Source organism: Artibeus jamaicensis, unplaced genomic scaffold, assembly GCF_021234435.1.
Source record: "Artibeus jamaicensis isolate MK-2021 breed Jamaican fruit bat unplaced genomic scaffold, CSHL_Jam_final scaffold_1964, whole genome shotgun sequence".
In the NCBI taxonomy this organism is placed as follows: domain Eukaryota; kingdom Metazoa; phylum Chordata; class Mammalia; order Chiroptera; family Phyllostomidae; genus Artibeus; species Artibeus jamaicensis.
In genome coordinates this window covers 18,998,960-19,025,301 of record NW_026522030.1, presented here as the reverse complement: position 1 = coordinate 19,025,301, position 26,342 = coordinate 18,998,960, and the positions used below count along the sequence as shown (strand labels likewise).

Here is a 26,342-nt window from a genome sequence, read left to right as displayed (position 1 = left end):
GACACACGATTAAACACATTTGTCAAAATTCATCAAACTGTACATTGCAATTTTTATGATATATAAAGTATTTATTGGTAAAATTGATTTAAAAAAAACTAGGTGCAGAACATCTTTTTGCTTAATCTATAGGACAGCACAAACATGGAACTCCTTTGCAAGGATGAAGGATCTCACACTTGGGGGTCAACTCACTTGGTTTTATCATTTACAGTATTTTACATTCTGTACTCTGGAGTTTTTCCTGCTCCAACTGGCATTCTTTCAATTGGGTGCAGCTTTTTACATCTTTCCCATCTTCAGTACGGAGCCAGAGGATGTCATGAGCACTGCAGAGTCCAAACTGGGTCTGGTTGTATTTGAGGTCTATTAAATCCACTAAAGTGTTTGCCTAGATTGGAGGGAGGAGAAGGCAGAGAGAGCTGTGAAATAGATGGACATTTCAGTCTATTAACGACAACCAGAGCGAAGTGTCAGGGAGAGACACTGGGCAGACTTAGGAACTAGATGTGGGAGCATAAAAGAGAACAGTGTTCAAAGAAAACCGAACGGTTCCCCACTGCCTTTGGGAAAAGCCCCAAACTCTTGAGCACGGGCTAATAGGCTTTTCATGATCTACTTCCCATCCACCCTTTCACTGTCCACTAGATCTTTTCACTGAATCAAAGGCTCCTCCAGCCCGGACTTGTGCCTTAACATAGGAGGCACTCCATGGAAGGTTGTTATTTAACAGCAGGTGTTCGGTATATGCTGTTTGCCCTTTCACCTTCTGTTGGACATTTGACAGTTTCCATTTCGGGCCTTCAGGAAAACAATGCTGCTATGGACATTCTTGTCCAACTTTTGAGGAGGACATATGCTTTCACTTTTCTTGGGTGAACTCTGGGAATAGAATTGCTGGGTCATTTGTTGCTTTAAGGAATATAAGCCAATATGCCCAGTAAATGTTGGTAAAATGTATGTACAGAAGAAATAAGTGAATAAATATTAGGTGTTCAATAATTTTAGAATGGATTTGGCAAATATTTGTATCACCTTTATCATGTGCCAGACACTGGAAAGAGACTAGGGAACAAGACAAAGATCCCCATGCTTATACCTAAGCAACCTAAAGATGCTTATAGATCTTTAACTTGAGGAGGATAGCAGACAAGAAAAGACTTAGAACACATGTACTGTGCTAAGGAGGGAAAGCAGAGAAAGGAGACAGGGACTATGAGGGAAGGAGACTGACATTGTTGAGTGTGTGGCCACGCTTCTTGAAAGGGCGATGCGTGAAAAACACCTAAAGGAAATGGGCGGACCGGGTGGCTGTCCAGCAGAATCAAAATTAGATGAGCAAGAGCTGAGTGAAACTTCTGATGGGAGGATAAACGCCACAGCAGGAGCGCGTCGGTGCTGGCGAGATCAGCTGGGTCCCGGGCCCTCCCGGCCCGCCCGCACTCTCTCCCCGCGAGGAGGCGCTCCCGAGCTCACCCTGCAATCGTCTTCGCCCTCGGCCCGTGCGTGGGCACGCGCAGAAACCGCTAGGCGGTGTCGGTTTTCCTCCCCACGCGCGGACGCCGGCGTGGGCGGACGGGGCCGGGCGCCCGCGCGTGCGCAAAGCCGAGGCGGGGGGCGAGCCCGGCGCGGGGAGGGGCGGAGCGGAGCGGGGCGGGGCGGAGGGGCGGGGGCTGGAGGTGATTCCCGAGCCGCAGCGGTAGCTCGGCGGGGAGAGGAAACCGAAAGTGGGCGGCGGCCGCGGCTGTGGCCCCGGCGGAGACGGCGGCGGGCGGGGACCGGCGTGGGCCCCCGGGACGAGGTGAGCGCAGGTCCTACGGCTGAGGGCGCGACAGGTGCCGCGCGAAGTCGGACGAGGTTTGGGGAGGAGGCGGCGCACCTGTGTCTCCGGCGGGACGGTGGCCCGGGCGACGCGGGAACGGGCCTCTTCCCCGGAGCCGCAGGGGATGCCGCGGTCCGGAGCCCCGGAAACGGGGCCGGGCGCCGGGGGAGTTGGAGTTCCAGAGCGTCGTGTTTGACACCTGGCGGGACCGCCCCGGCCACTCGGGGCGGCTGCACGTTCCCCCGGGAGTCGGACGGAGCCTCCTGCCGCCCGGGAAACCGAGCGGTGGCGACGCCGCCGCGGCGGGGGTGTGGACGCGGCGGCCGGGGCTGACCAGGAAGTGGTTCCCGGCACCGGCGGGACCGGCCGCCGCGGGCAGCCCGCAGCCGGGCCGTCCGAGCCTCAGGCTGCGCGAACTCCGGCGTCGTACACCCGGGGCTTTAAGTTCTGGGAAGGCGCGGGCTTTTCTTTACGCACCAGCCGGTGCAGGCCGCTCAAGGTAATGCAGGGCACAGACACCATCCTTTGGATCACATCGTGAGCACCGGCTGGGCTCAGAGCTCCAGGCTCGGAAGGAAACGTGAATCCGAGAATGAGTTGTGTCTTAACTTCCACCAAGACCCAGCAAGGTCAGGTTCTCAGCCTCAACTTAATGGGAGGAGGTTTGGAGCCCACACAACTTTTCTGCTCTGGTCCCCTTGAGGGGTGTAATACCTTTCCGTTAATAACCCAGGGTATGACTCGAAAATAATTTGTGATTTGAGTAGGAGAGGGAAATCCCTATATTACAAGCAAAAAAAAAAAAAAAAAAGTCCTGGCTCAAGAGTATTCTGAAAACTGCTCAACTAAACTAAACTAAGCAAAACAACAAACCACCCATCTAGGTCATCCATGCCCCCGCCCTGCGCCCAATCGTACAGGTAGAAAAATTGCAGAAGAGTGTTCCTTCTAATGATAAGCAATGACTTAATGACAGACAGTGAAACCTTGACCTAAGTCCCTAACTTATCTGGAGCTGCCTTCAAGGGCTGCCTCGATGGGTATCGGTGCTGTATAATACAATTAGCGTGCAGACCCGGATTCGAATCTGAGCTTCTCCTCTTACTGTGATCTTGAACAGATTACAGACTTGCTTTGAACCTGGTTTTCTATATATCAGATGGAAATATTTAGCTCAGTCTGCACAGCTTTTGGGAGATAACTACTGTAAATCCTTTGAATGATAGTCAGGAAAGGTTAAAACTCTCACCAAACTCCCCATAATTTACATAATTGGATTTCAGTGTCTTGGAAGCAGTGAGATGTCTTTAAATTCTCTATGTAATATCAAGTGGCCCAGGGTAGAGATTTTTGCAGTTCCACTCCACTGCCATTCATTGAGCATCAGTTACATGCAAATTACTGTGCTGGATCCAGGGAATTGATTGCTCCTGAGACCTGCTGGATTAGAACCCACATCCTGTACCCAGTATAGGGCCCTTTGGTGGCACACAGCCTCCCTCTTTGCTAAACACAGTGAGACTGTGAGGCAGCAGTGGATGGTGCTTTCAGATTTCAGTTCCTGTAGATTGGAAATGAAATGTAATCTCTGCTAATGCGCTTTTAAGTGTACTGGTTGAGTGTGGCTGAATGAACTATTGTATTTTGTACCAAGAGATTTAAAGTTCTTGAAGGACCTCTTTTTAAATTCTCTGTGCAACGTAATCTAGTTGGAGACAATGTGAATGTAAAAGGAAAAGACTTGATAATCCAACACAAAGTGACTACTCTCTGTTGGATCAAGTGTCATTTTCAAGAACTGAGATTTGACCAGAGAGTGCTCTGCTTCTGGTGCTCTGCTTCTGGGCACTTTTAGGATCGACAGATAAATGCAGGAACAACAGAAATGCCTTGGTATGTGGAGCGAAATCTCATTGGTGTTTCTTTCCTTATGTGAAACCAATTTTTCCCACCCTCTACTCCCACTTTGTGCTTTGAAAATCTTCTTTTAAAAAAAATTTTCCCCATTGGGCCAATTTTTTAAGAAGTTTTGTCTTTCAAACAACCTATTTAAACATACTTTATTTAGTCATTTTAGCTGAAAATGTGTGCATGTGCCTGTTAGAGCTTCTGACCAGCACAATTTACCCAGTGGGACCCCAAAGTGAGCGCTGTATGTTAGCCATGCAGCTTTGTCAGGAGGAAGCAAACCCGTGGTCCCCATACCCCCTTCAGAACTGCAGGACTGCAGGGAGAGCTGAGAGCCGCAGATCTTACCTACCTTCCTCATCCTCCATGGGGAAGAAAAGAGACCTGAAGTGATGCACTGACAGGGTCACATGCACTTAGTAGCATAAATAGGATTAAGACCCACATTTCTAAATAAACTAGTTCGTCGTGTCTGTTATATAGATTTATGGAAAGACCTTGCTTATATGTTTGTAGTATAAACTTAGCAATGCCCGCATAGTTTGGAGTTTGAAATGACAACAATAAAAAAGAAGACTGTTTCCTGAAGATACTCTGTGGAAGTATTGTACCTCACCATTTCAGCCATTAATTACTATCTTTCCTTTTTAAAAGAGTTGGTGAACAAGGAATTCAGGTGGTAATAAATAGACTACAATTGGAAAGAAAAGGCACCATGTCAGACTGTTGCAAGATGAGGAATAGTGTGGAAGGGTCTTAGGCAAAAGCCTTCCCTCTTAGGCCCAGGCTTGTAAGATGAGGAGTTTGGGATGATGTCTAAAAGTCTTTTCAGTATAGACGGTCTGACTATAGAGGCCTGGCCTGTTGCTAAAATAGCATCTTCAAGGATAAGAGCGTCCAGTTGCCAAAAGTGTATGTCCTGAGGAGATACTGAAAACTGAGTAGCTGATTAAAGAGAGATTACTCTGATTTCAGTTTACCCTAATAATTCTTCAGATTTATTTTGGGGGTTTAGTGCCACTCTACAACTCAAATTTATGACATGAAAAATGCATTGAGGAGGGTGAGCTGGGTGGTACAATTGGAAATCATTGAGAAGTGAGAACCTTAGAGAAGAGAAAGCACAGGGGAAAGGCAGACCAGCTTGGCTAAAGGTCTTTGGGCACCAGCAGCAGGGTTCAGGAAGCTCAAGCAACACTGGGAAGCAGATAAAATGCAAATAACTGAGCCAGAGAGGATCGGTCTGCAGTGAAGGCATGTGTCTAAAGGACTCCAAAACCAGGTTCTTCAGAGCAAGACTTAACCTCAGGACCATTTTTAGGTGTGTTAAAGAAAAAAAAAAAACTGCGAATTTCCAAAATACTGTTTTGAGAATTAGCTTAAGCTCTTGAAATTGCTTAAATCTTGCTTTTCTCAGGTTTGGCATTACTTTCCCCTACTTCTTGCCCCACTTCCTGTACATATTAGCAGTTTGGGGTACTCAGTTAAAAAGAAAGGATAAATGGTGTCAATTGCGACCATTAAAATTTTGTAACAGTTGGCAATTCTTTTGGATTTGGGGGCCACACCCTTCAGTCAGAATGTCGCGTATCCCTGTTGCAGCCACTTTAAGGTCTGGTTGTTTAGCAAGCCCCGGGGGAGCTATCATATTCTTTAAGTGCAAAATTTACTTTTAGAAGCTTACTGTACATTTGGAGCAGCTGTCCAGAAAGAACCCTAGGTTTGGGAGCCGGAAGACCTGGGTTCTTGTGCTTCTGGCCATAAAAACATGTGAGATTTGGAATATTTACCCTGGGCCTCAGTTTTCTCATTTGTAAACTGAAGAGTTTGTAGGAGATGGCATGAAGGTGCCCCCTAGAATTCCATGTGTCCATCGGCTCCCCTTGATGGGCTGGGCCCACCATCTATGCTGCAGTCCTAAGCCAGGCAGGGTCTGAGGACATTGTGGGCTTGTACTCTCTGGCAGGGCCTCTCTGCTGAGATACCACTTGCTAAAGCAGTAAGTGACTTTTTGTCTACTATTTAGGTGAGAAATCTTGGAGGAGAAAGCCACTTGCAGAAGTGGCTTTCTTACCAAGCTTGCCAGTTCATGAGCATGTGAATGAGGGAAGTAAGAAAATCTGGGAAAATTCTGGTATTTCAAATTTAATACCATACTGAAAATTTCTCCAATATACCAATGCTTATATCGTTGCACTCTTAGCCTTTGAATACATATATATTCACAGGTAGTTTCTCATCCACACCATGCTCTAGGGAAGTGTTTTTAATTGACTACTGAATGTCAAGTCTTGTGGTAAGCACATCTAACTCTACTTTTGACTCTTGTCATTCAGAAAGGGAGGCAAGGAAAGGAGGAGGAAAAAGAGAAAGGAAGTGAAAGTCAAGTGTAATATGTTGTGATCTGTTGTGGCCATTTTCTTCCTCCTTGACTGTGGTCTTTGCTAACTGACCTTGGTCAGTTTTTGAAATCAGAAATACTCTGGTTAAATAATTCTCCAGGCCCACTTCCACTTTACTCTGTTGTTTAGGATTCTTATTCAGCCAAAATAGCTCTCTTAAGCCCCTTCATTATCTGAGGAAACCCTTAAGAATTTTAACCTGAGAACCTGTCGTCTAAAACAGGGATGGCTGGCCTGACTTCTCCCAACCCAGTCTAACCTGTGGTCTGCTGGGGCTTACATAATACTCTCAAAATAAAAGTAATTTGAATTCTCTTAAACTCTAAATGTATGCATCACAACACTGGTAGAGAATAGAAATAAGGGAGAAGGGATTTGAAAGATCGTATTGGTAACTTAAAAAATTTGGGAAGCTGCTTTAGAAAAACGTCAAACAGTTTTTTGGAGGGATGCCTAAAGGTTTGCCACTGAGACACCGAGAGTTGACATTCCTGTGATAAGTTTCCTTTTTGTTTTAACGGATGACGTCCCAGAGGGTAAACTTGATTTTTATAGTTAGAGAAAGTATCCTTGTATGCTGCCCCTTTTGTAAAAGTTCTCCAGTGTCATTGCCATCTTCAGGGGGTCTCCAGATATGCCATGATAGCCACAGAATTAACAAAACTTAGAGCATTGAAGCAATATAGTAGACTAGGAAACGATAACGATTTTTAAAGCTTTAGTTGTACCTTTCTTTTTGTCCAAAGCCTAACGTGGTATTGCTGAGTAGGAATTGCAGACCAGACTGGAAGAAATTGACACGCAGGAGAACAAAACACACATCCGAACACAACATACAATCACACTCACCGTTCCAGGTTTGACTGAGCTTTACCACTTCTCACCAGCTTCAAGGTCTGAGAGACTAGCCTTCCTTCCAGAAAGTTGTTTGCGAATAGAGAATTCTAGTATTCTATGAAAGTCGCATATATTTTAAAAGGCGGGGATGGAGGGGGAAGGGGAGGGATACTTAATTCATGTGGTGTCAGTATTGCTTCCCAGTCTTCTCAAGTATAAGGTCCTTTTTGTTGTTAGCTTTGTAAAATTTGGGAGCTGTCACACACTAGCGGTTGTACTTCCAGTGTCTGTTGGTTGATAAACTACATTGCTATTCAAAGCTGTTGTGCATTCAGTATCATCTTGAGTGTGTGAATCCCAGTGGTATCTGCGAACTGTTTGAAAAGCGGGAACGCGTGTGCGACAGCAGTGGTCCAGCAGTGCTCACCGCCGCAGGCATGTGTGGGCTCCTTGCAGTGATGCTGTGGCCCTGAGCTGGGCCTGCTTATGAGAACACTGGCCCAGGGAAGAAAGGCCCAGAACTAAGCTCCCAGCCACAGCTTGCTGTGGTTCCCAGCCACAGCTTGGTGACACAGTTGGCTGTCTCAGTCAGGTTATGACCATCATTAAAGTGTGGAAATAATTAAAAAATAAAGATTATTCCTTTAGTAGTTCACATTTTAGTGGGTAGGAGAGAAAAGCAGTGCTGTTAGATTGATGGAGAATTTCTCATTCATTTGTTCACTGTTCATTGAGCTATTCTTGTGGGCTGGGCACTAGGGATTCAGCAGGGACCAAAACTGGACAAAACCCTGCTTTCATAGAGCTTACACTCCAGTTGGGGAGACAGATGGTGAAATTCAATAAAGACGAATACTTGGTGGTGGTGGGAAGTGCTAAGAAGTAAACCAAGGCAGGAGAGGGGAGCAGGGAGCACTGAGCAGCCGGCGTAACCATTCGGACTTCGAAAAGGGTGGCTGGGGAAGGCCTTGCTGAGAAGGTGACACTGGAGCAAATACCCGAAGGGATGGGGTGAACTGTGTGGACCCCTGGAGCGGGGACTTGCCACCAGAGGGAATGGCAGGTACGAATGCTCCAATGTGAAGCTGTCCAGGGCATGCTCAAGAAAAAGCAAAGAGGCTGGAAGGAGTGGGAAAAAAGGAGGGGAGGAAGAATTGAGGTCAGAGGAGTGGGGTGGGCACAGATTGTGTGGGGAGGCCCTTTTGGTTGCTGTGAAAACTTTAGCCTTTTGTCCGAGTGCTTAGAGAGTTTTGAGCAGAGGAATGAAGTGATGAGATTTATGGTATAAAAGGACCACCATAGCTGTGGTACGGAGAGTAGATCCTAGGAGGTGAAGTGGAGCGGAGAGACCAGCTGGAGGCAGTTGCCCTGATCCAGGCAGGAGATGCTGTTGGTATGAGGTAAACTAGGGTGATCTCAAAGAGGTAGTGGGCTGTGGGGGAATTGCGGACGTCAGTGCGTCTGTCCACTTCCTTGTATTACTTGGTGGTGGCGGCGGTGGTGGTGATGATAGGGACATGAGAACCACTAATACTGAACCCCTTCATCGTGCAGGTAAGGACACCCATGTGAGCACTGCCTGGGAGAAGGGATTTGTCCCCAGAAAACAGGTGCTCTTTTCATTGTGGTATTAACTTAGGGACACAAGCATGAGGAATCATGGGCACAACCTTCTGTAGTCCCCTATCCCTCCCCCAAACGAAGTCAAAGTCAAAGAAATATTAAACTTCTTTGGGTTTTAATTATGGATCATAGCTATGATAATATGCACATTAAAGAGAATGAAGCTAGGATGCATGTGTACGACATGAGCCTGTCTCGGGTCGGATTGGAAAGTGTAATTTAAGGAAAAAAATCCATCAACTGCCAATAAAAGAAGATAAGCAAACACATGGTTGGAGAGAATGGGGAAAGTGAAAAATAAGGATGACCACTTCTGTGCCACACAAATCAGCACTGGTTTTTTATTTATTTATTTATCAGTTGCTCACTGTAAATATGTATGTTGTATCCACATGAAACATATCGAAGTGTTGGGGCAGAAGGATAGGATAATTAGGATACAGGCTGAAAGACTTCTGCTATGTCTGGACAGAGGCTAGGTCCCAAAAGAAGAAGCCTCATTTAAAGAGGGCGGGGTGAAGGAGCGAGCGCTGGGCGAAGCTTTCCAGCTTTTACTATACTGAGTGGCAGTTAGACAGGCTGCGTGGGCAGAGTGTTTGGGCCTCCCCCTTAACAAGTTTGCACTCAATGACTCCAAACTTGTTAAGTGCCCTATTCAGGAGATCCCTATTGCCAAATGTTTCAGAGCAGAAATAAGGAAGATAGAGGGGGTCATTTCAGAGAAAGTGACCTAGAATTGTTCTCCCAAGGATGGAAATAGAAAGCTTCATACAGGTGTAAGACAAGCCTCTGATGAGCCTCTAAGATGGGATTAGACCTGTCCTTTCAGACTGGCATCATTTTGTTGGGAATTTTTACATTCATGTTCATGAGGGATATTGGTCTGTGCTTTTCTTGTAGTGTCTGTCTGGTTTTGGTCTCAGCATAATGCTGGCCTCATAAAATGAGTTCAGGAGTGTTCCTTTCCCCTGTGTTTTGTGGAAGAGTTTGTGTGGAAGTGGTATCACTCCCTCCTTAACTGTTAGGTATAATTTCCCAATAAAGCCATCTTGGCTTTGAGTTTTCCTTGTGTGAAGGTTTATAACTACAAATTCAGTTTCTCTAGCAGACAGAGTGGATATTAAGGTTATCTTCTAACTTAGGTAAGCTTTGGAATTTGTCTTTCAATGAATTTGTCTATTTTATCTAAGTTTCCAAGTATATTAGCATAAATTATTCATCGTATTTTCTTTTAAATGTCTGTAGAATTGTTTTGTCTTCCTGAGGAATCGGTGGCCCCCTTTTCAATCCCATTTTTTTTGTAATTTTTTTGTTTGCTATTTTTTCTTGATTAATCTGCCTGGAAGTTTATCAATTTTATCGATATGTTCAACTAGTTCTGTTTTCATTTTTTCTCTACTTTTTTTCTATTTCATTACAGATCTGTCTCATCATTTCAGTATTTATTTTGCTCTTTATTATTTCCTTCCTTCTACTCACTTCTGTTATAATTTACTCTCTTTCATTCTCAAGGTTGTAGATTAGACCACAGATTCAGGACCTTTCTTTTCTAACATGACCATATAATGCTGTAAATTTTCCTCTAAATGCTGCTTTAACACAACCAGTTAATTTTTATATATTGTGTTTTCATTTATTTAAAATTATTTCTGATTTTGGGGGAGCCTTACTCTTTGATCATTGGTTATGTAGAAGTATGTCATTAAATTTACCAGTACATATATTAATGTCGTTGACACCTAACTTAATTTTGTTCTGGTCATAGTATATTCTTTGTGTAATTTCAGTTATTCTGTTTCAAGTTTCAGAATGTATTCCAGCTTGGTGAATGCTCCGAGTGCTCTTGACAAGACTGTGCATTCTGTCGTTGGAGTGGACTATTCTGTAAATATCAGTTAGATTAGTTTGGTGGATAGTGTTCTTCTGCTCGTCTATATCCTTACTGATTTTTTTGTTTACTGGTTCTGCTAACTGAGCAAGGAGTTTTGAAGTCTGCAGCTGTAACCGTGAATCTGTTTATCCTCTCAGCTCTGTCGTTTTGCTGTGTGTGTTCTGATGTTCTGACTGTAGGTGTGGTCTCACTTAGGACAGTGTGTCTTCCTGATGAGTTACTTCCTTAATTAGTGTGTAACTTCTCTCTTTACCCCTGGCAGTATTCCTTGTTCTGATAGGAACATAGCCATGTATCAGCACGCCATGTCTTTTTCTTCTTATTTTTAACCAATTTATTTGTATTTAAAGTAGACCTATTTTAGATAGCCTTTGGTAAGTTTTGCCTTTATATCTACTCTGCCAATCTATAACTTTTTATTAGAATATTTTGGTCATCTATATATACAATTATTGGTAAGATTGGTTTTACTTTTTTTAATTTTATTTAATTGTTGTTCAAGTATAGTTTTCTGTCTTTTACTCCCATCCCAGCCCACCCCCCCAGCGCTCCCCACCTCCCTCCCATTTCCACACACCCCACACCCCCCCGTTATCATCCATGTGTCCTTTATACTAGTTTTAAATCTGGCATTTTGCTAGCTATTTTCTAATTGCCCTATCTATTCTTTTTAGTTATTATTGTTTTCCTTTTGCTCTCATCTTTATTATTTCCTTCCAGTTTTTTTACTTCTGCCTGCTTTTTAATTGAATTTTTATTGTTTTATTTTTACTGGCTTATTAATTGTAGCTCTTAAAATTTTTAGTGGTTGCCCTAACAGTTATAATTTATGTCTTTATCATATTCCACTTTCAAATAATATTATACTACTCTATATACAATATAAGAACCTTCCACTAGTATGCTTCAGTTCCTCTCTCTCATTCTTTGTGCTGTTGTTGTTATACATTTTATTTGTACATAATTGTGTACCCCACATGAGGCAATTTTTTTTTTGGTGGTGGAAATGTCTGTATCTTGATTGTGGTAATGATTGCAAGAGTGTGTATATTTTTCAAAACTCAATACATGTCAGAATTCCAGCCAAGATAGAGGCACAGGTATATAGGTACACTTTGCCTCCTCCAAAGCTGGCTGAGAGTTGAACGGGAGACATTGTTCCTTCTTGGACCCCTCCCCCATATATAGCACCACAATGAAGTTGTGGGGGTTGCCCCACCCTGGTGAATACCTAAAGCTCTGCCCCTTACTATATAACAGGACTGCCAAAACAAAAAAATAAGGCCCAAATGAAAGAACAGATCAAACCTCCAGAAAAAAATAAAACTAAGTGATGAAGAGGTAGCCAGCCTATCAGATGCATAGTTCAAAACACTGGTAATCAGGATGCTCATGGAAATGCTTGAGTATGATCACAAAATAGAGGAAAAAGTGAAGTCTATACAAAGCTAAATAAAGGAAGATGTGTAGGGAACCAATGGTGAAGGGAAGGGAACCGGGACTCAATGATTTTGATCAGAAGGAAGAAATAAACATTCAACCAGAACAGAACGAAGAGACAAGAATTTGAAAAATAAGGAGAAGCTTAGGAACCTTTGGGACAACTTTAAAAAAAACAACAACATTCCAACATCCAAATCATAGGAGTGCCAGAAGAGGAAGAGAAAGAGCAAGAAATCGAAAATTTACTTGAAAACATAATGAAGGAGAACTTCTTAGTCTGGCAAAGGAAAGAGACTTCCAGAAAGCCCAGGAAGCTCAGAGAGTCACAAAGAAGTTGGACCCAAGGAAGCACACACCAAGGCACATCATCATTACATTAGCCAAGATTAAAATGAAGGAGAGACTCTTAAGAGCAGCTAGAGATAAGGGGACAGTCACCTACAAAGAAGTTCCCATCAGACTGTCAGCGGGTTTCTCAAAAGAGATCTTACAGGCAAGAAGGGGCTGGAGAGAAGTATTCCAAGTCGTGAAATTTGAAGACCTACATCCAAGATTGCTCTATCCAGCAAAGCTTTCATTTAGAATAGAAGGGCAGATAAAGCACTTCTCAGATAGGGTCAAGTTCAAGGAGTTCATCATCACCAAGCCCTTATTATATGAAATGTTAAAGGGACTTATCTAAGAAAAAGAAGATAAAAAACATGTATAGTAAAATGACAGCAAACTCACAACTATCAACAACTGAACCTAAGAAAACAAAAATAATAACAAACTAAGCAAACAGCTAGAACAGGAACAGAATCACAGAAACGGATGTCACAGGGAAGGTTATCAGTGGGGACAGGGAGAGGGTAGAATGGGGGGGAAAGGTACAGGGAATAAGTAGCACAAATGGCAGGTGTAAAATAGACAGGGGGAGGTTAAGAATAGTATGGGAAATGGAGGAGTCAAAGAGCTTACATGTATGACCCATAGACATGAACTAAGGTGGGGGAGTGCTGGTGGGAGGAGGGGTATAGGACGGAGGGGAATAAAGAAGAAAAAAATACAACAACTATAATAGCATAATAAAATATATTAAAGTAAATAAAAATTAAAAATACATGTTAGGCATAAAATGAGTAAATTTTATTGTATATTAATTATACCTAAATGAAGATTTTGAAATATGTATATATGTATATGTGTGTGTATGTTTCTATTTGTGTATAGAGAGAATAAGAATATTGACCTAGTATAGGACTTTCCTAGACTATCGTATTAATTAAATGTTGTTGGTGCTGCTGGTGACAATTTGAAAAAAAGTTAATATTTAATGAAGAAAAGTACATAATGAATACCTAGGTCATTTGCCATTTAAACCTTGCTATTATTTAAGTGTCATATTTATAATTAAAAGGACGCACACTTGAGTTGATATTTTGTCTCCATTTTCAAAAGGACAAATGAGGACATTGATAGAATTCTCTACTGTCCAATATGTCATTTAATAACTATATTTAACTTAAAATCCAGTTCCCGGTCATGTTGGCCACATTTCAGGTGCTTAGTATGGTGGTTTATGTGGCTGTCAGTTACCATGTCAGACAACATGGGTGTGAACTGTTCTCATCATCATAGGCAGTTCTGTTGGGTAGCACTGTTGAAGGGAAATACAAGTTGTCCGTGGCTTATTCTTTGTCCTTCCTTTAGTGAAGGGCTAAGTTCACTTTTCCTGGTAGCTTGAATGTCATTCTTCAGATCTGTCTTCATTCTGTGTATCATTAGTCTAAAGAAAATTTGAGTGGGTAATTTTGAAATATGATTGTTATTGATCAATGAAAATTTTAGCCAAGGTCCTCGTGGATTTCCTGGGTACCAAAATCCAGTAGTCGCTTTCCTTTTTTTCTCTCACTTGTCTGCTGTGTATGACAGTTTCGAACATGGCATTCTTCTTGGTTCTTTCTTCTTTTTGTTTATGTGACATTGTGACTCTGCCTTTTCTACTTGTTCTCTGGTCCCCTTTTCTCAGCCATTTATAAATAATTCTTTCTCTGCCCGTTCCTTGAATGACAGCCTTCCTTAAGGCCCATCCTTAACTTTGTTTTTGACTCTCCAGTCACCAAATACCACATAGATGCTGAGGGCCAGCAATCTGTAACCAGCTCAGACCTCTGACTTACGTTCCTAGTAAGTATAGCTCTGTGGCCGCCCTGTGAGCATCCCAAACTCCTATGTCCAGAAGGAATTCATTGTTTTCCATTATTGCAAACCTGCCTCTACCTCACATCAGTGTGGGTCATTACTGTCCACCATCCTTCTAAGATAGGAACTTGGAACCTCCCTCATTATCTAAACCAGTTCATCAATTCCTGTTGATTTCACCTCTTCATTACTTCTCGAATTGATTTTTTTTCGTTTATTCCTAAGGCCCTGTTTTCAGGCCCTCTACATTTCTAAGTATTCTTGCAAGTCATTAATCTTTCTCCTAATTTATCTTCTCCACTACTGAATAGTGATGATCCTAAAATGCAGAGCTTATCGTTTAATCCCCCTATTTAAAATCCCTCTAAGGCCCCACATTACTTTTGGCAAAAATGCAAACATACTAGTGTAACATGATAGTCTCTTTGGGTCTGCCTCTTCCTATGCCTTCCATCCCTATCTTTCCGTCCTTAGCTTGGAGTCTTTGTTCAGTCATGTCCAGCCATTTAACTACCTGGAACTCTCAGAACCAGCCGTGTTCTTCTTTCTCACCACCGTGCCTTTTGCACTTTCTGTGTCCTCTATTTGAGGCCGATACCTCTCCCCACGTCTGCCTTCCCCCACACACCGGTTTCCTCTGTGCCTAGTTGATTCTCTTTGTTCTTTAGGTTTTCTTTTGAGCCTCTCCTCTTCTGGGAAACATTCCCTGATACCTTCTTCCTGCAGGCTGGTCTTTGCACCTTTCCAACTTCGTCTGTGTTCTCATAATATTCTGTGCTTTTCTGTATCCTAGCAGTTCCTGCCCTGTGTTGTAACCGCACAGAAAGTATCCAGTAACAATTAATGGAGTAATCTAGTGTACACTCTGAAAATCAACTTGAATTCACAAGCTAATGAATCATCTCACAGTAATCTTCTACTGTGCTCTTGTAGGTGAAGATGCTGGAAGCTGATCTGGTTTCAAAAATGCTACGAGCTGTTCTACAGTCTCATAAGAATGGAATAGCCTTGCCTCGGCTCCAAGGAGAGTACAAATCCTTGACTGGAGACTGGATCCCCTTCAAGCAGTTAGGTTACCCTACACTAGACGCCTATCTGAGAAGTGTGCCAGCAGTTGTCAGGATAGAGACCAGTAGATCTGGTGAGGTAAGGAGGTAACCGTGCACGTCAGAAAAGTCAACCAGTTCTTCACTGCGTGTCTGGCACTTGCAATCGCGTAACTGTGATAGAAGTCAAAGTGAAAAGTGGTTTGGGATTGGCAGTGAGAGAGAGAGCAACATGCAAGCACAGCCCGGATTCTGATTCCTTTGGTTAACCCCTCAAGTTCTTTCTGTTGTAAAAATAAGATTCTAACCACATTAGAAATTTTAAAATTGAGGTTTATGCAGTTTCAACATCCAAATGAAATAACTGTACTGGAGACCTTAACTGCCAAACATCATGCCCATCCATTCTAAGCCTGCAACAACTGTTTTCCTCAGGTCACCAATGACCTCCTGCTCACCAAGTTGACAGACTCCTCTAAATTCTCACATTCGACCTCACTCTCCTGATCGGGAGACTGGTCAAAGGGGAGGTTCACCTAGTCTGTAATAATTATTGTATGGAGCATGTATAAATTAGTTAAATATTATATTAATAAAAAACTTGATTCAGCATCCCTCATTCTTCCAGAGAGAGTTAAACCATTTAAGCCGGGCTTTCTACTTGGCATCTTGTAATACATCCGGAGTACTACTTGACACAGTGTTTTCTGTTTAGTCTCTTTGTCTCTTTCTCCATAAGTTTCCTGAGGATGAGAGATTGTTTTTCATCCCTAATAGCTGGTGCTTAATAAATGTGTTGAATGTACAAATGATGAAATGTCTGAATGAATTAATAAATTAATGCTTCATATAGTTACTCAACTATAACTTACTCTTTCTTTCCCTATGTTGGACATTTTTGATGTTTCCAGGTTTTGACTATTAGAATAGCCCCTAGTGAACATATTTGGGCATGTAACTTTTCTTCTTCCGAATTATATTCTTATACCATATTTTTAGGAACACAAATCCTGACCCAAAGAGTAGGAACCTGCTTTGGCTTGTTTTTGCTTTCTGTTCTTAATTTCAGCTTAGAATAGAAGACTTACACAGCAGAAGGGGCTTTAGAGATGATCTAGTCCTAGTAGTTTATGTAATTTTAAAAATATTTTTTTCAAATATTCTATCTCATGCCAATTTTTTCCAAAAAGGTATCAAGCTGAGCTGCCGTGTTTTAAGCAGGAGCAGAGGGTCCTGGCCCTTGGTCTGCTCAGCCTGACCCTCACACCCTTGCCACCGGGAGGCCCGAGGCCCCTCCATGGAGTCCTAGGGCTCCGCTGGCCAGTTTGAAAACTCCAGATCGAAGCCCCCGTGAGATCCAGTGTCACAGCTGTGAACCCCGAGGTTAGGGAGGTGAACTGACTTGCCCTGAGTCACCCGGCTCATCTGTGCAGTGGCAAGACCAGGACCGAGTGGTCTTTGGAAGGTAATGCAACATAGCAGCTACATGTATCTACTCTGGATTCAGAGAGCTGGCCCAGCTGTGCGGCTTGGGAGAGTTGCGAACTTCCCTGAGCCTCTGTCCCTCATTATTTAAAGTGGAATAAAATGTATCTCACAGATTACATTACGTAAATGTGTAGATCACGGATTTCTTTTGGTTCATTGGTTAATCCCATAGTACCTAGCACATTGTAGATGCTTAATAAACACCAGATTAAGGAATAAATGAAATTTTCAATTTAAACAAAGAAGATTATTCCATGTACTTGATTTCTCTGTAGAGAATATAGTTTTGCTCCAATATTATCAAGGAGAGAGAGATGTGAATATTTGTATACAGCTTGATTGGGGACATGGCAACTCGCTGAGATCCAGTCCACTTTTAAGAACCGGCCTCTGGGCACTAGTGTGTCTGAGCACCATTTCCCCTCTCACTTTGCCTCTACGAATAGATCACCTGTTACGCTGTGGCCTGCTCAGAAACCGCGAGAATCGCTCAGCTAGTGGCTCGGCAGAGGAGTTCGAAAAGGAAAACTGGGCGGCAAGTTAACTGTCAGATGAGAGTAAAGAAAACCATGCCGTTCTTTCTGGAAGGTAAGGCCTTTTTGTGCGCTAAAAAAATGTAAGCCTATGTATGTGTACACTGACATGTGGAATTAATGGAAATATTGCCTGTATTCATGACAAACATGTATAGTTGTTAACATTCATACGTCAAGGGTGAAATCCTGAAGCTAGTACTTCCATTTGAAATTAAGTGAACATGGGGAGCATGACTTACTAAATGAGATCATTACTCAGTGTGAAGTAACTCAGAGGAGATTTTAATTAAGCTAATGGCAAGATCTGGCTTTATTCTTTTAGGTTATTTGAGGGAAAGCCTCATCCAGAGTGTTGGATGAACCAAGAGCTGTGATTTAAAGTCTTACTTACTAGCAAAGCATTTCTTTTAGCATAAATCCTCTATTTTCAAAGAACATGAATTATGTAGTATACAAAGGTGTTAAATAGGCAACTCAGCCTGTGTTTACTGAACTTACAGTCAGTCCTAAAACTGAATTCTAAGAAATAGTTAAGTGGCAATAGGAAAGAATAGATGCCTAAATGCCTCAGTGAGCATTTTAGGTGAGTGAGAATGGCAATGGAGGCCTTTATTTTTGAAGAGGAGACTCGAACCCAGGCTTCAAGTGCTGGGAACAGTTTAGATGGATGGAGAAGAGGTGGGAGGGCCGAGATGGAGTGGAGTGCGCTGCATTCGTGGGAGCGTGAGCAGGCTGCCACTGCATGTTAGTTGGTAAGTAGGGAGAAAGTAGCTGGCTAGTCTAGTAGACGAAACCACATTTTGAAGAACCTCATTGTTAAATATTCACCAATCTCTACTTCCTCCACTGACCAACCTTCAAGTGGCTACTTCCTTGCGTTCTTACTACTTGGAGAGTGGAGACCCACAGAAAACATCTGCACAGGGGCGTGGTCTGATGAAACCAGGGTTTGGGGACACTAATTCATTCCGTTCTGTATATCCATCTTCACAGGCAAACCAAAAGCAACTCTCAGACAGCCAGGATTTTCTTCAGATTTTTCTATCAGCAAAAAGCCTAATCCAACACTGTCAAGAGACAGAGGAAACTCTCTTGGAATTAAGTATGATGCTGAAATGCCGCCTTACACGTTGCATGCAAACGTTGGGAGTGAAGTATTCAAAGACATTCCAGTGCAGAGGCCTGTGACCAGGCCTTCCAGCAACAGGTATTTGCACTGTGACTGAAAGGAGGGGGTTAGTAAACCTAGGGTAATCAGTGTTAAAATGTATGTTCAGGGCAAGGAAGTACTTTCTGTTTTGTCTAACCTAAGTTCACATGTAGTAGAGAAATGCATCATTTCTAGTAAGTCCACTTTTCTTGGCTGCATGAATATCATTCTCTGAATATCTCCATTTTATATTTTCTCCACATTTTTGGTATTCCCTCCTTGTGAAATTTACTTTAAAAGCTCTCACAAATTGTCCCAAGATGCTATTTCAGCGTAACTTGCAACTTTTTCCAAAGACCTTTCTTGTAATTAATTTTGGACTTTGGATTGCGAGGCCTAGGGAGCATACTCCACACCATGATCTGGTGTCTCCTACCTCTCACGTAGTGGCACTGGGTGGCCCAGGTAAGAGCCTTCAATCCCTGCAGGTAGCACCTGACAGCAGCCTAAACAGTGGACCCAAGTTGGTGCTGTTTAAACCGCAGCTAGCTTCTACCCCTCCCAGTTAGCAGCACCAGGCCCAGGGAAGTGCCCATGGGCAGCACTTGCAGAGATCAAACAGAATCCCCAGCAGCAACAGGTGAATGTAGCTCACCAGGACAGTACTATAAGGGCCCTGAAAACTAAACTGTCAGTGGACCCACAGCCTGCAGAAATGGGCTAGGAGCCATGTGCTAAACCTGAACAAGGTAAATGCATGCTAAAATTGGACATTTAAATAGGATCCATAGGCTCCTAACATAGTTCCTAATGTCCAGTGTACAAAAAACAAACAAAACCACGTGTTATACTAAGAACGAGCAAAATGACTACTTGAATGAGAATAGATAATGAACAGACACCAACGCCAAGATGCATCTGATGTTAGAATTATCAGACAAGGATTTTAAGGCAGCTGTCATAAAAATGTTTCCATGAGTAACTGCAAATATTTTTGAAAAAATGGGAAATTCACCAGAGAAATAGAACGTAGAAAAAAGAACCAAATGGAAACTATAGTACTGAAGAATGCAACACCAAAATGAGAAAAAATGCAATGGATGAGCTCAGTAGCAGAATGAATAGGACAGAGGAAAGAATCAGTCAGCTTGAAGCTAGAACCAGAGAAATTAGCAAACCTAACAGCAGAGCAAACTGACGTCAAAAAATCAAACCAAAACAAAACAAAACAACAGCTAGCAAATCCTGAGGGGCCTACAGGGAAAAAACTGTCAGAGTCCTTGGGGACCTATGGGAAAAATAAGAAAGATCTTATGTTTATATTGTCAGAATTTCAGAAGGAAAAGAGAGAGTGAGGCTCAAATGAGTATCTGAAGGCACAATGGCCGAAAACATCTCAAATTTGGCTAAGGACGTAAACCTGCAGATTTAAGAAGCTTAGAGAATTACAAATAGGATGAATCTAAAGAAAACCACACCAAGACACCTCATAATTAAACTTCTGAAAACCAAAGACAAAGAAAACAACTTGAAAACAGGCAGAGAAATGGCGGGTCACCTGTAGGGGAACACCAGTTAATGACAGTGGATTCCTCATCCACAGCCAGGGAGGAAAAAGGGGCAGAGTTTCTAGTGCTGAAAGAAAAAAAACCCAACCACAAATGCCATAGGGCTGCATTCATTCCTACAACGTTCACTCTTCCTTGCGTGTGCCGAGCACTGGGCACAGGGAACACCGGTAAATAAGACACTTGGAGTCTAGTGAGGGAGACAGACATGAACACAAACTACTTCTGTCTGTGTGTGTGCCTTATTTCTTTGTCCTCATATTGGGAAAAATTTTGCAATGTATATCCAATATAATTCATATAAAATTATTTTGGTGAGTGTATAAGGTAGGAAATCTATGTTTATTTTTTTCTAAGTACTTATTTGAGCAATCCGTTCTTTGGTTTGAAATGCCACTTTCATCGTGTGCTAATAAAATGGAATGTGTCTAAGCTCTCTACAATTTTACCTATCTGTCCAATTATCCTAAGCACTGGAACTTTATAATGCATTTCAATATCTGGTGATGCGAGTCCTTCCGTTTTTAGTTATGTTCCAAAATAGTCTCTATGCTCAACTGTTTATTCTTTGCATTTTTTCACTTTGTATTGCTTGTTCCTTAAAGGTGATTAATTGGAACTCTGATTTCCAAGGTCTTTTATAATCCTAGTTTAAATTTAGCTTATGATACCTTTTCTTTGGGTGAATATGAAACATGAAAGCTGAATCAGGTATATTGTTGTTTCAGCTCATTTTGAAATATTTTATGATTTGTTTCCCTGTTCCATGCCAAAGAGACTCTAATGACAAGTAGAGTGCTTAAAACTTGGTATTGACTTTATTGTTTAAGTTTTAATGTACTTTTTAAATTATACTTTAGGTTCAGCCCAAAAGCATCCTTCTCACCTCCTTTTCAGATGCATCTCTCAAGGACCTGCACTAAAGAAATGAGTGGTATGTTTTCTAAACATTAGCTTCACCATGCATTTTGGCTTCTAGAGCCTCAGAGCCCCAAGGAAACTCTCCGGAGTGGCTTTTGACATTTGCTCTCACTTTCTTCTATTTGGAATCTATCCGTCCTTCCTCTTTCCTAATTTCTTTAAGTTAGGCATTGACGTGATCTAAAGAGAAAATAATACCTTAATGATATCATTATTATTCCAACTTGAGACATTCCTCATGCCAGACCTATTCTGTTTCTGCTCCACGTGTCCCCTGCAGAGATACTCATGTCTGTTGTCACCGTCTCACTCATTAAGGGTAAGATTTAACGTGCATAAATGTGGGACCTGAACTCATCAAATCATTTCAGATACTCTGAGCATTTAAATGTGAATATAAATGATTCCTTGGGTTATAAAATCCCAATGGGGCTATAAAGAAGACAGTTGGAGACAAAATATAAAAGCAAAGAATCTGAAGGTTAGAAATGCACTCACTCATCATCTTGTCTCCTCCAAGCAAGGTATAAATCCCCTGCCTATAGCCCCACCTGGGGGACAGGCACAGTGTTTCCAGAATTACTACTTGTGTCATGTCATTTAAATGTGACTGTAAAGGATTTGCTGCTTTAAGTGTGATTCTTACTGAGTTGAAATCATTTTTTCCCATAAGAACACATCTACAGTATTTCTAATACAAGTTAATTGAGCAATATGATTTTTGTTTATGTCAATTACTTTAACATATGCATTTTCCAAAACATGACTACTCAGTATAGTTGTACGCCCTTTAGAGGTTGTAAGTCATTTTAAATTAGAATAAACTTTCTGCAGAACCAAAGGGACCTATTCAGGAGGATTGCAATTCACATGGCAGCTGATATGCGTCTCTTGTTTTCTTAACCTGAGGAATCATTTATGTACATGTTATTGGTCATTTCACACAGTTTAGGTTCCCACATTTTAAATGATGGTGTATCTGAAACCATTTAATGAATTTAAATTTCGTATTTATGAATTTTAAATCTTACCCTCTAATGAGTGAGAGAGTGATAAGAGACATGATGTGTGCACACTTACATACAGCCCCTCCCGCCAGCCCACGTCACTGCATTGATTTGTTTAACAAAAGGCATTGGAGCTCTGGTCACGCAGTAGGCGCCACAGAGCAGGTGCATCCGCAAACACTCCAGCTGTCCATCAGCGGCTGACGCTCTCACTTTCAGTGCGGCCTGGCCAGTTCTGACAAACTCATATTTTTTCCTGGCATTTTTATATCATTATTTGGGAAGAACTTATTAAATAAATTAGTTCTGCTTTTAATAGGCATCTTAGACGGGCATCCTGGGCCCTTTTGTTCACGGAGCCGAAGTAAGTGTCAGCAAGGCGAGGCCTCGCCCCGAGGGGTGCGAAGCGGCCAGCCTCCATCCGGCCTCCATCCGGCCTCGAGGGCCGGCTCGCCCGTCGGCTTTCTGGCCTCCTTGGAGGCCCAGGTCCTCCCACCAGCCTGTGTGTCTATACCAGGCAGCTTAAAAGTAAATTAAGTTAAATTAAAATTGTTGAATCCCAGCAGAAATCCTTTGTGATTAAGATATGAATGTATTTTGCTTGTAGTTGGTAATTCTTAAAAATACTCTGCTCTGTATTTCAATGAAATTTAAAAGAGATTTGGAATGAATTTCATAGTTCTTAAAATACCAGAACTGTCAGCTATTGTGAACACTCAAATTTCTTTGTCATTTTGTCATTCAGGCACTCTAAATTTTAAATAAAAAATAAATGAGTAAGAGAGCCAGTCAACACCTTATAAATATTCACTTATGAAAGATAAATAATATGAATTGGGTAAATAAAAACAAATTGTTAATAGGTATCAGTGGGCTTCAAAACCTTTTATTTATAAGCTGCGGCTAGGATGATTATTGTAAGTGGATCACTTTTTAGCTGTATTGGTGAATTATTTTTCTCATTAATAAAGGGGAAAATTGAGCACAGCTTAAAACCTGGATAATTTATTATTTTTTATAAAATCTTCTTTAATCTTATTATTAAGGTATTATTATCCTCATGCCTTGTGGAATATAGCTTTAAATTCAGCATTGCATATAAACCATTATTGTCTAAAATTTAACCTTTCTTAGCTGCAGTTAGAAAATGATTGGATAAATAATGTTTCATTATTCTTCATGAAGCAAGATTATTCTGATGTTTAAATTAAATGAAGTACCATTGAAAACTAAAGGGGCTAGGCTCCCTCTGTGGGCAGCCATTGACCCTGCTGATTGTTTCATGGCTAAAACTTGGAGTGAGTTTGTCATGGTCCTGCTTTTCCTAGTACTGCTCCCTTTAAATTCCTTGACCCCCACAAGTCTGAAGTATAACAAAGCCTAAAGACACAATTATTAGGTAATGGGGATAACCTAAATTAAGCATTTTGGTTAATTCTATCATTTTTTTTTAATTTAAAGATAATTTAAATCAGACTGTTGAAAAACCAAATGTCATGTCTCCTGCCTCTTACACTTATAAAATGGATGAGGTTCAAAACCGCATAAAGGAAATGCTAAACAAGCATAACAATGGCATTTGGATGTCTAAGCTTCCACATTTTTACAAAGAGTTATATAAAGAAGAACTTAATCAAGGAATTTTACAACAGTGTGAGCACTGGCCTCATGTTTGCACGGTACGTTTCTCCTCATTCCTCCCTCCTGATGCCTCCTCCACTTTCAGATTTGGATTACTAGTCATAACACCTTTTGTCCAGGTGAGAGAATGTCTCTTTGATGTTAAAACTTTGGCCAAAATGAGCGGTTTCCTACCGAATCACCAGTGCTGAAACAACTGACTTTGTTTTTTGGTTGCTTTTTTCAGCACTCAAATTCATCTTTGTTGCATGCTAATTTTCTGTGCCACAGTGAGGGCAGAACGCAAAGCAGAACTGTAATTCACCTTATACGTTCCGTGTCTCCCAGCTTGGAGTAGGGACGTGTAGATGCGGTCGTGTCAGTCATCAGGCACGAGCATTTGTGTCTAGGATGCTGAAAACTGCCAGTCTTGGCGACGTCTACTGATATTTTTCAAAAGTCTTTTTTAGCCTCTGAATATTTTTTTAACACTTTACTGGTAAACACTTGCACCTTGGTTATTTTTACATAGTTTTAAACAGTGATACCATGGTGGTTTTTCCTTTGTTCTGACTTCTTGCTTTTTTTTAAACTTCTGTTTATTTTATTTGTATTTATTTTTTTAATTTATTTTTTAAATTGTTATTCAAGTACAGTTTTCTGTCTTTTACTCCCATCCCAGCCCAACCCCCCCAGTGCTCCCCACCTCCCTCCCATTTCCGCCCCCCTTAGTTTTTGTCCATGTGTTCTTTATACTTGTTCCTATAAACCCTTCCCCTTTTCCCCTGAAATTCCCTCCCCCTTCCCTCTGGACTCTGTTGAGTTCTTGCTTTTTACCTTGAAAGCAGAAACACTGACAGCACAGCCAGACCGATGCCACTATAACCAAGGTCAGACAGCCTCAAACACAGTACTGAAAATTTAGGACAAGAAGAGAGAGGCTTGGTAATGTGTCTCTCTCTAAGTGTAACTGAAGAAGAAATTCAAGTGCATGCAGTGTATTTCTTTCTTTAAAAAACAAAAATACTGCTTCCCCCCAGTTACATAAAACATCCTATATTAAAGAGACTGAAAACTTAAGTTGTACAAAAGAAAGAATTATCCATTGTCCTACCACCCAGAGATAACCACTCACAGGGGTTTCCATTTGAAGAACCGAATGGGCAGCATTAGCTCCAGGGACCAAATAGCACCCCTGAAATGTTACCTTCATGGAAGTTCTAATCAGCTGTGTGCTGCAAGATACTTCACAAGGATGCCGGATGCCCTTTGGATGCAAGCAGAAGGATTCTTTGAATGTGCTGTTCTTAATGTGGACCGAGAGTTGTAAAAGGCAAAGAGAATATCAAGTCACATTAACACTGATGCACCAGTTCCATACTGTTCTTAGGCAGCTTGTGAAAGAAGTGGAACTTATGTAGACTCTGTCTTGGAAAGGCACAGCCCAAGGTGGTAAGCCTATAGGCCACGAATACTGGGAATCTAAGGGCTCTTTTGGGTTCTAGGAGAAGGGCAGCAGCACCTGTTGGTGTTGGCTTTCCAAGGAAGTGGAAATAAACAGCAGTGCTGTTTCCTCAGTCTTGATGGCATGGAATTGATCTAAGTAGCCGTGCAAGCAGAGACAGTGGTGGGAAGGAGACTGAGGGCTAGAAAGTATAGCCACAATATCTAATTGGAGTCCAGTTTCTTTCCTGATTTTTTTCACCAATAAAAAGAAATATTCAATGAAAACATTGTAGTAGTTTTCAAATTTAATTTCAGGGACCATGTGAATAGGAGAAAGACAGAAGGGCACGCTGGCAAAATCAGAATTAGAGAAGTCAAGGAGTACTGTGATGTAGCTGTTCTGGAACTTGAAATAGAGCAAAATACCCAGAGGGCCCTAGGGTGCAGTGAGAGAGTTGGGGCTTCGGAACTCGATTTGTGCCTCACCATTCCTTAGCTGCATTACTTTCAAGCATACAAAGCATCCTCTCAGGGCTCGACTCTGCTCTGAAATGTGACTCCTTCTACCCGTCTCATAGGGTTGTTAGAATTAAATGAGACCAGCTATCAAAAGCAGCTTCCAGTATCAGAAACATAACAGTTATTTAGGAAAGACAGTGTTATTTTCTAAGGCAGCCCTGCTTGAATTAAAGCAGTTTAAAACCCACTGGTAAACCAGAGACATGCCCAGCAAGCTCTAGAAAGAAAACAGGAAAACCTAAAGTGAGAAAGAACAAAAGTTTAAATTGAAAAAAAGAAAAAGGAGCAGTGAATGAAGTCAAAGGAACGGAAACTTCAAGATGAGGTGAGTTTCTGCTGACTCAGAGGAGGAGATCATCCCTGCCACTGTCCACCACGGTGATGAGAGCATTACACCCAGAGACCTCCTTAGCCGAGAAGGCACAGTGAAAGCTGCGGCTGGCAGTCAAGATCATCCCCAAAAGCTTCGTCCACCTTGAAGCAGGAGAAGACTCCGTGGTTTTCCTGAAGGAACCTGTGAACCAGGGCCTGCCATGGGCCATGCTGAAAGAAAGTGACTCGAAGTTACCTTAATACAAGTAGTTGCAGGCAGCACCAGTGAAAAGTCCTTACTAGGCAAAGGGCTGGGAATGAAAAAGAGTACAAGTGTATATGTAGAAATACATAGAGCGTATAAAACTGCTCATGTAAGCTGGTGGAGAAAGAGTTTTTCTGGTTAGATGGTTTGTAAGAGGGGTTACTCTCTACAAGGAATCTTTACCTTTGACTAAATTTCTGTGGAATATGCTATGAATAGTTATACTCTCTTACACAGAAACAGCTGAAAAATTATAACCCTTTGTGAATATCTAGGGCTTAATATCAGTACTAGCATTGGTAAGCAGCTGCAGAGAGACTGGTTTGTACTAGGTGGGGACTGTGTGAAGTGAAA

The 26,342-nt window shown here is 41.9% G+C and overlaps 1 protein-coding gene across 3 annotated transcripts in view; it reads left to right on the top strand.

The window, feature by feature from the left end:
• Window positions 1-1,718: 1,718 nt before the first annotated feature.
• Window positions 1,719-26,342, top strand: part of TDRD7 (tudor domain containing 7) — a 58,546-nt gene continuing 33,922 nt past the window's right edge. Inside the window, exons 1-6 of one of the 3 annotated variants that reach the window (XM_037140770.2) lie at window positions 1,719-1,801; window positions 15,044-15,256; window positions 17,091-17,232; window positions 18,174-18,387; window positions 20,759-20,832; window positions 23,288-23,505. In XM_037140770.2, the coding sequence (XP_036996665.2) occupies window positions 15,050-15,256; window positions 17,091-17,232; window positions 18,174-18,387; window positions 20,759-20,832; window positions 23,288-23,505 (855 nt within the window). In that variant the 5' untranslated portion in view covers window positions 1,719-1,801; window positions 15,044-15,049. Of the gene's footprint in view, window positions 1,802-2,239; window positions 2,452-15,043; window positions 15,257-16,366; window positions 16,622-17,090; window positions 17,233-18,173; window positions 18,388-20,758; window positions 20,833-23,287; window positions 23,506-26,342 lie in introns of those variants that run through there. The other 2 variants (XM_037140768.2, XM_037140769.2) reach the window with 2 other exon arrangements.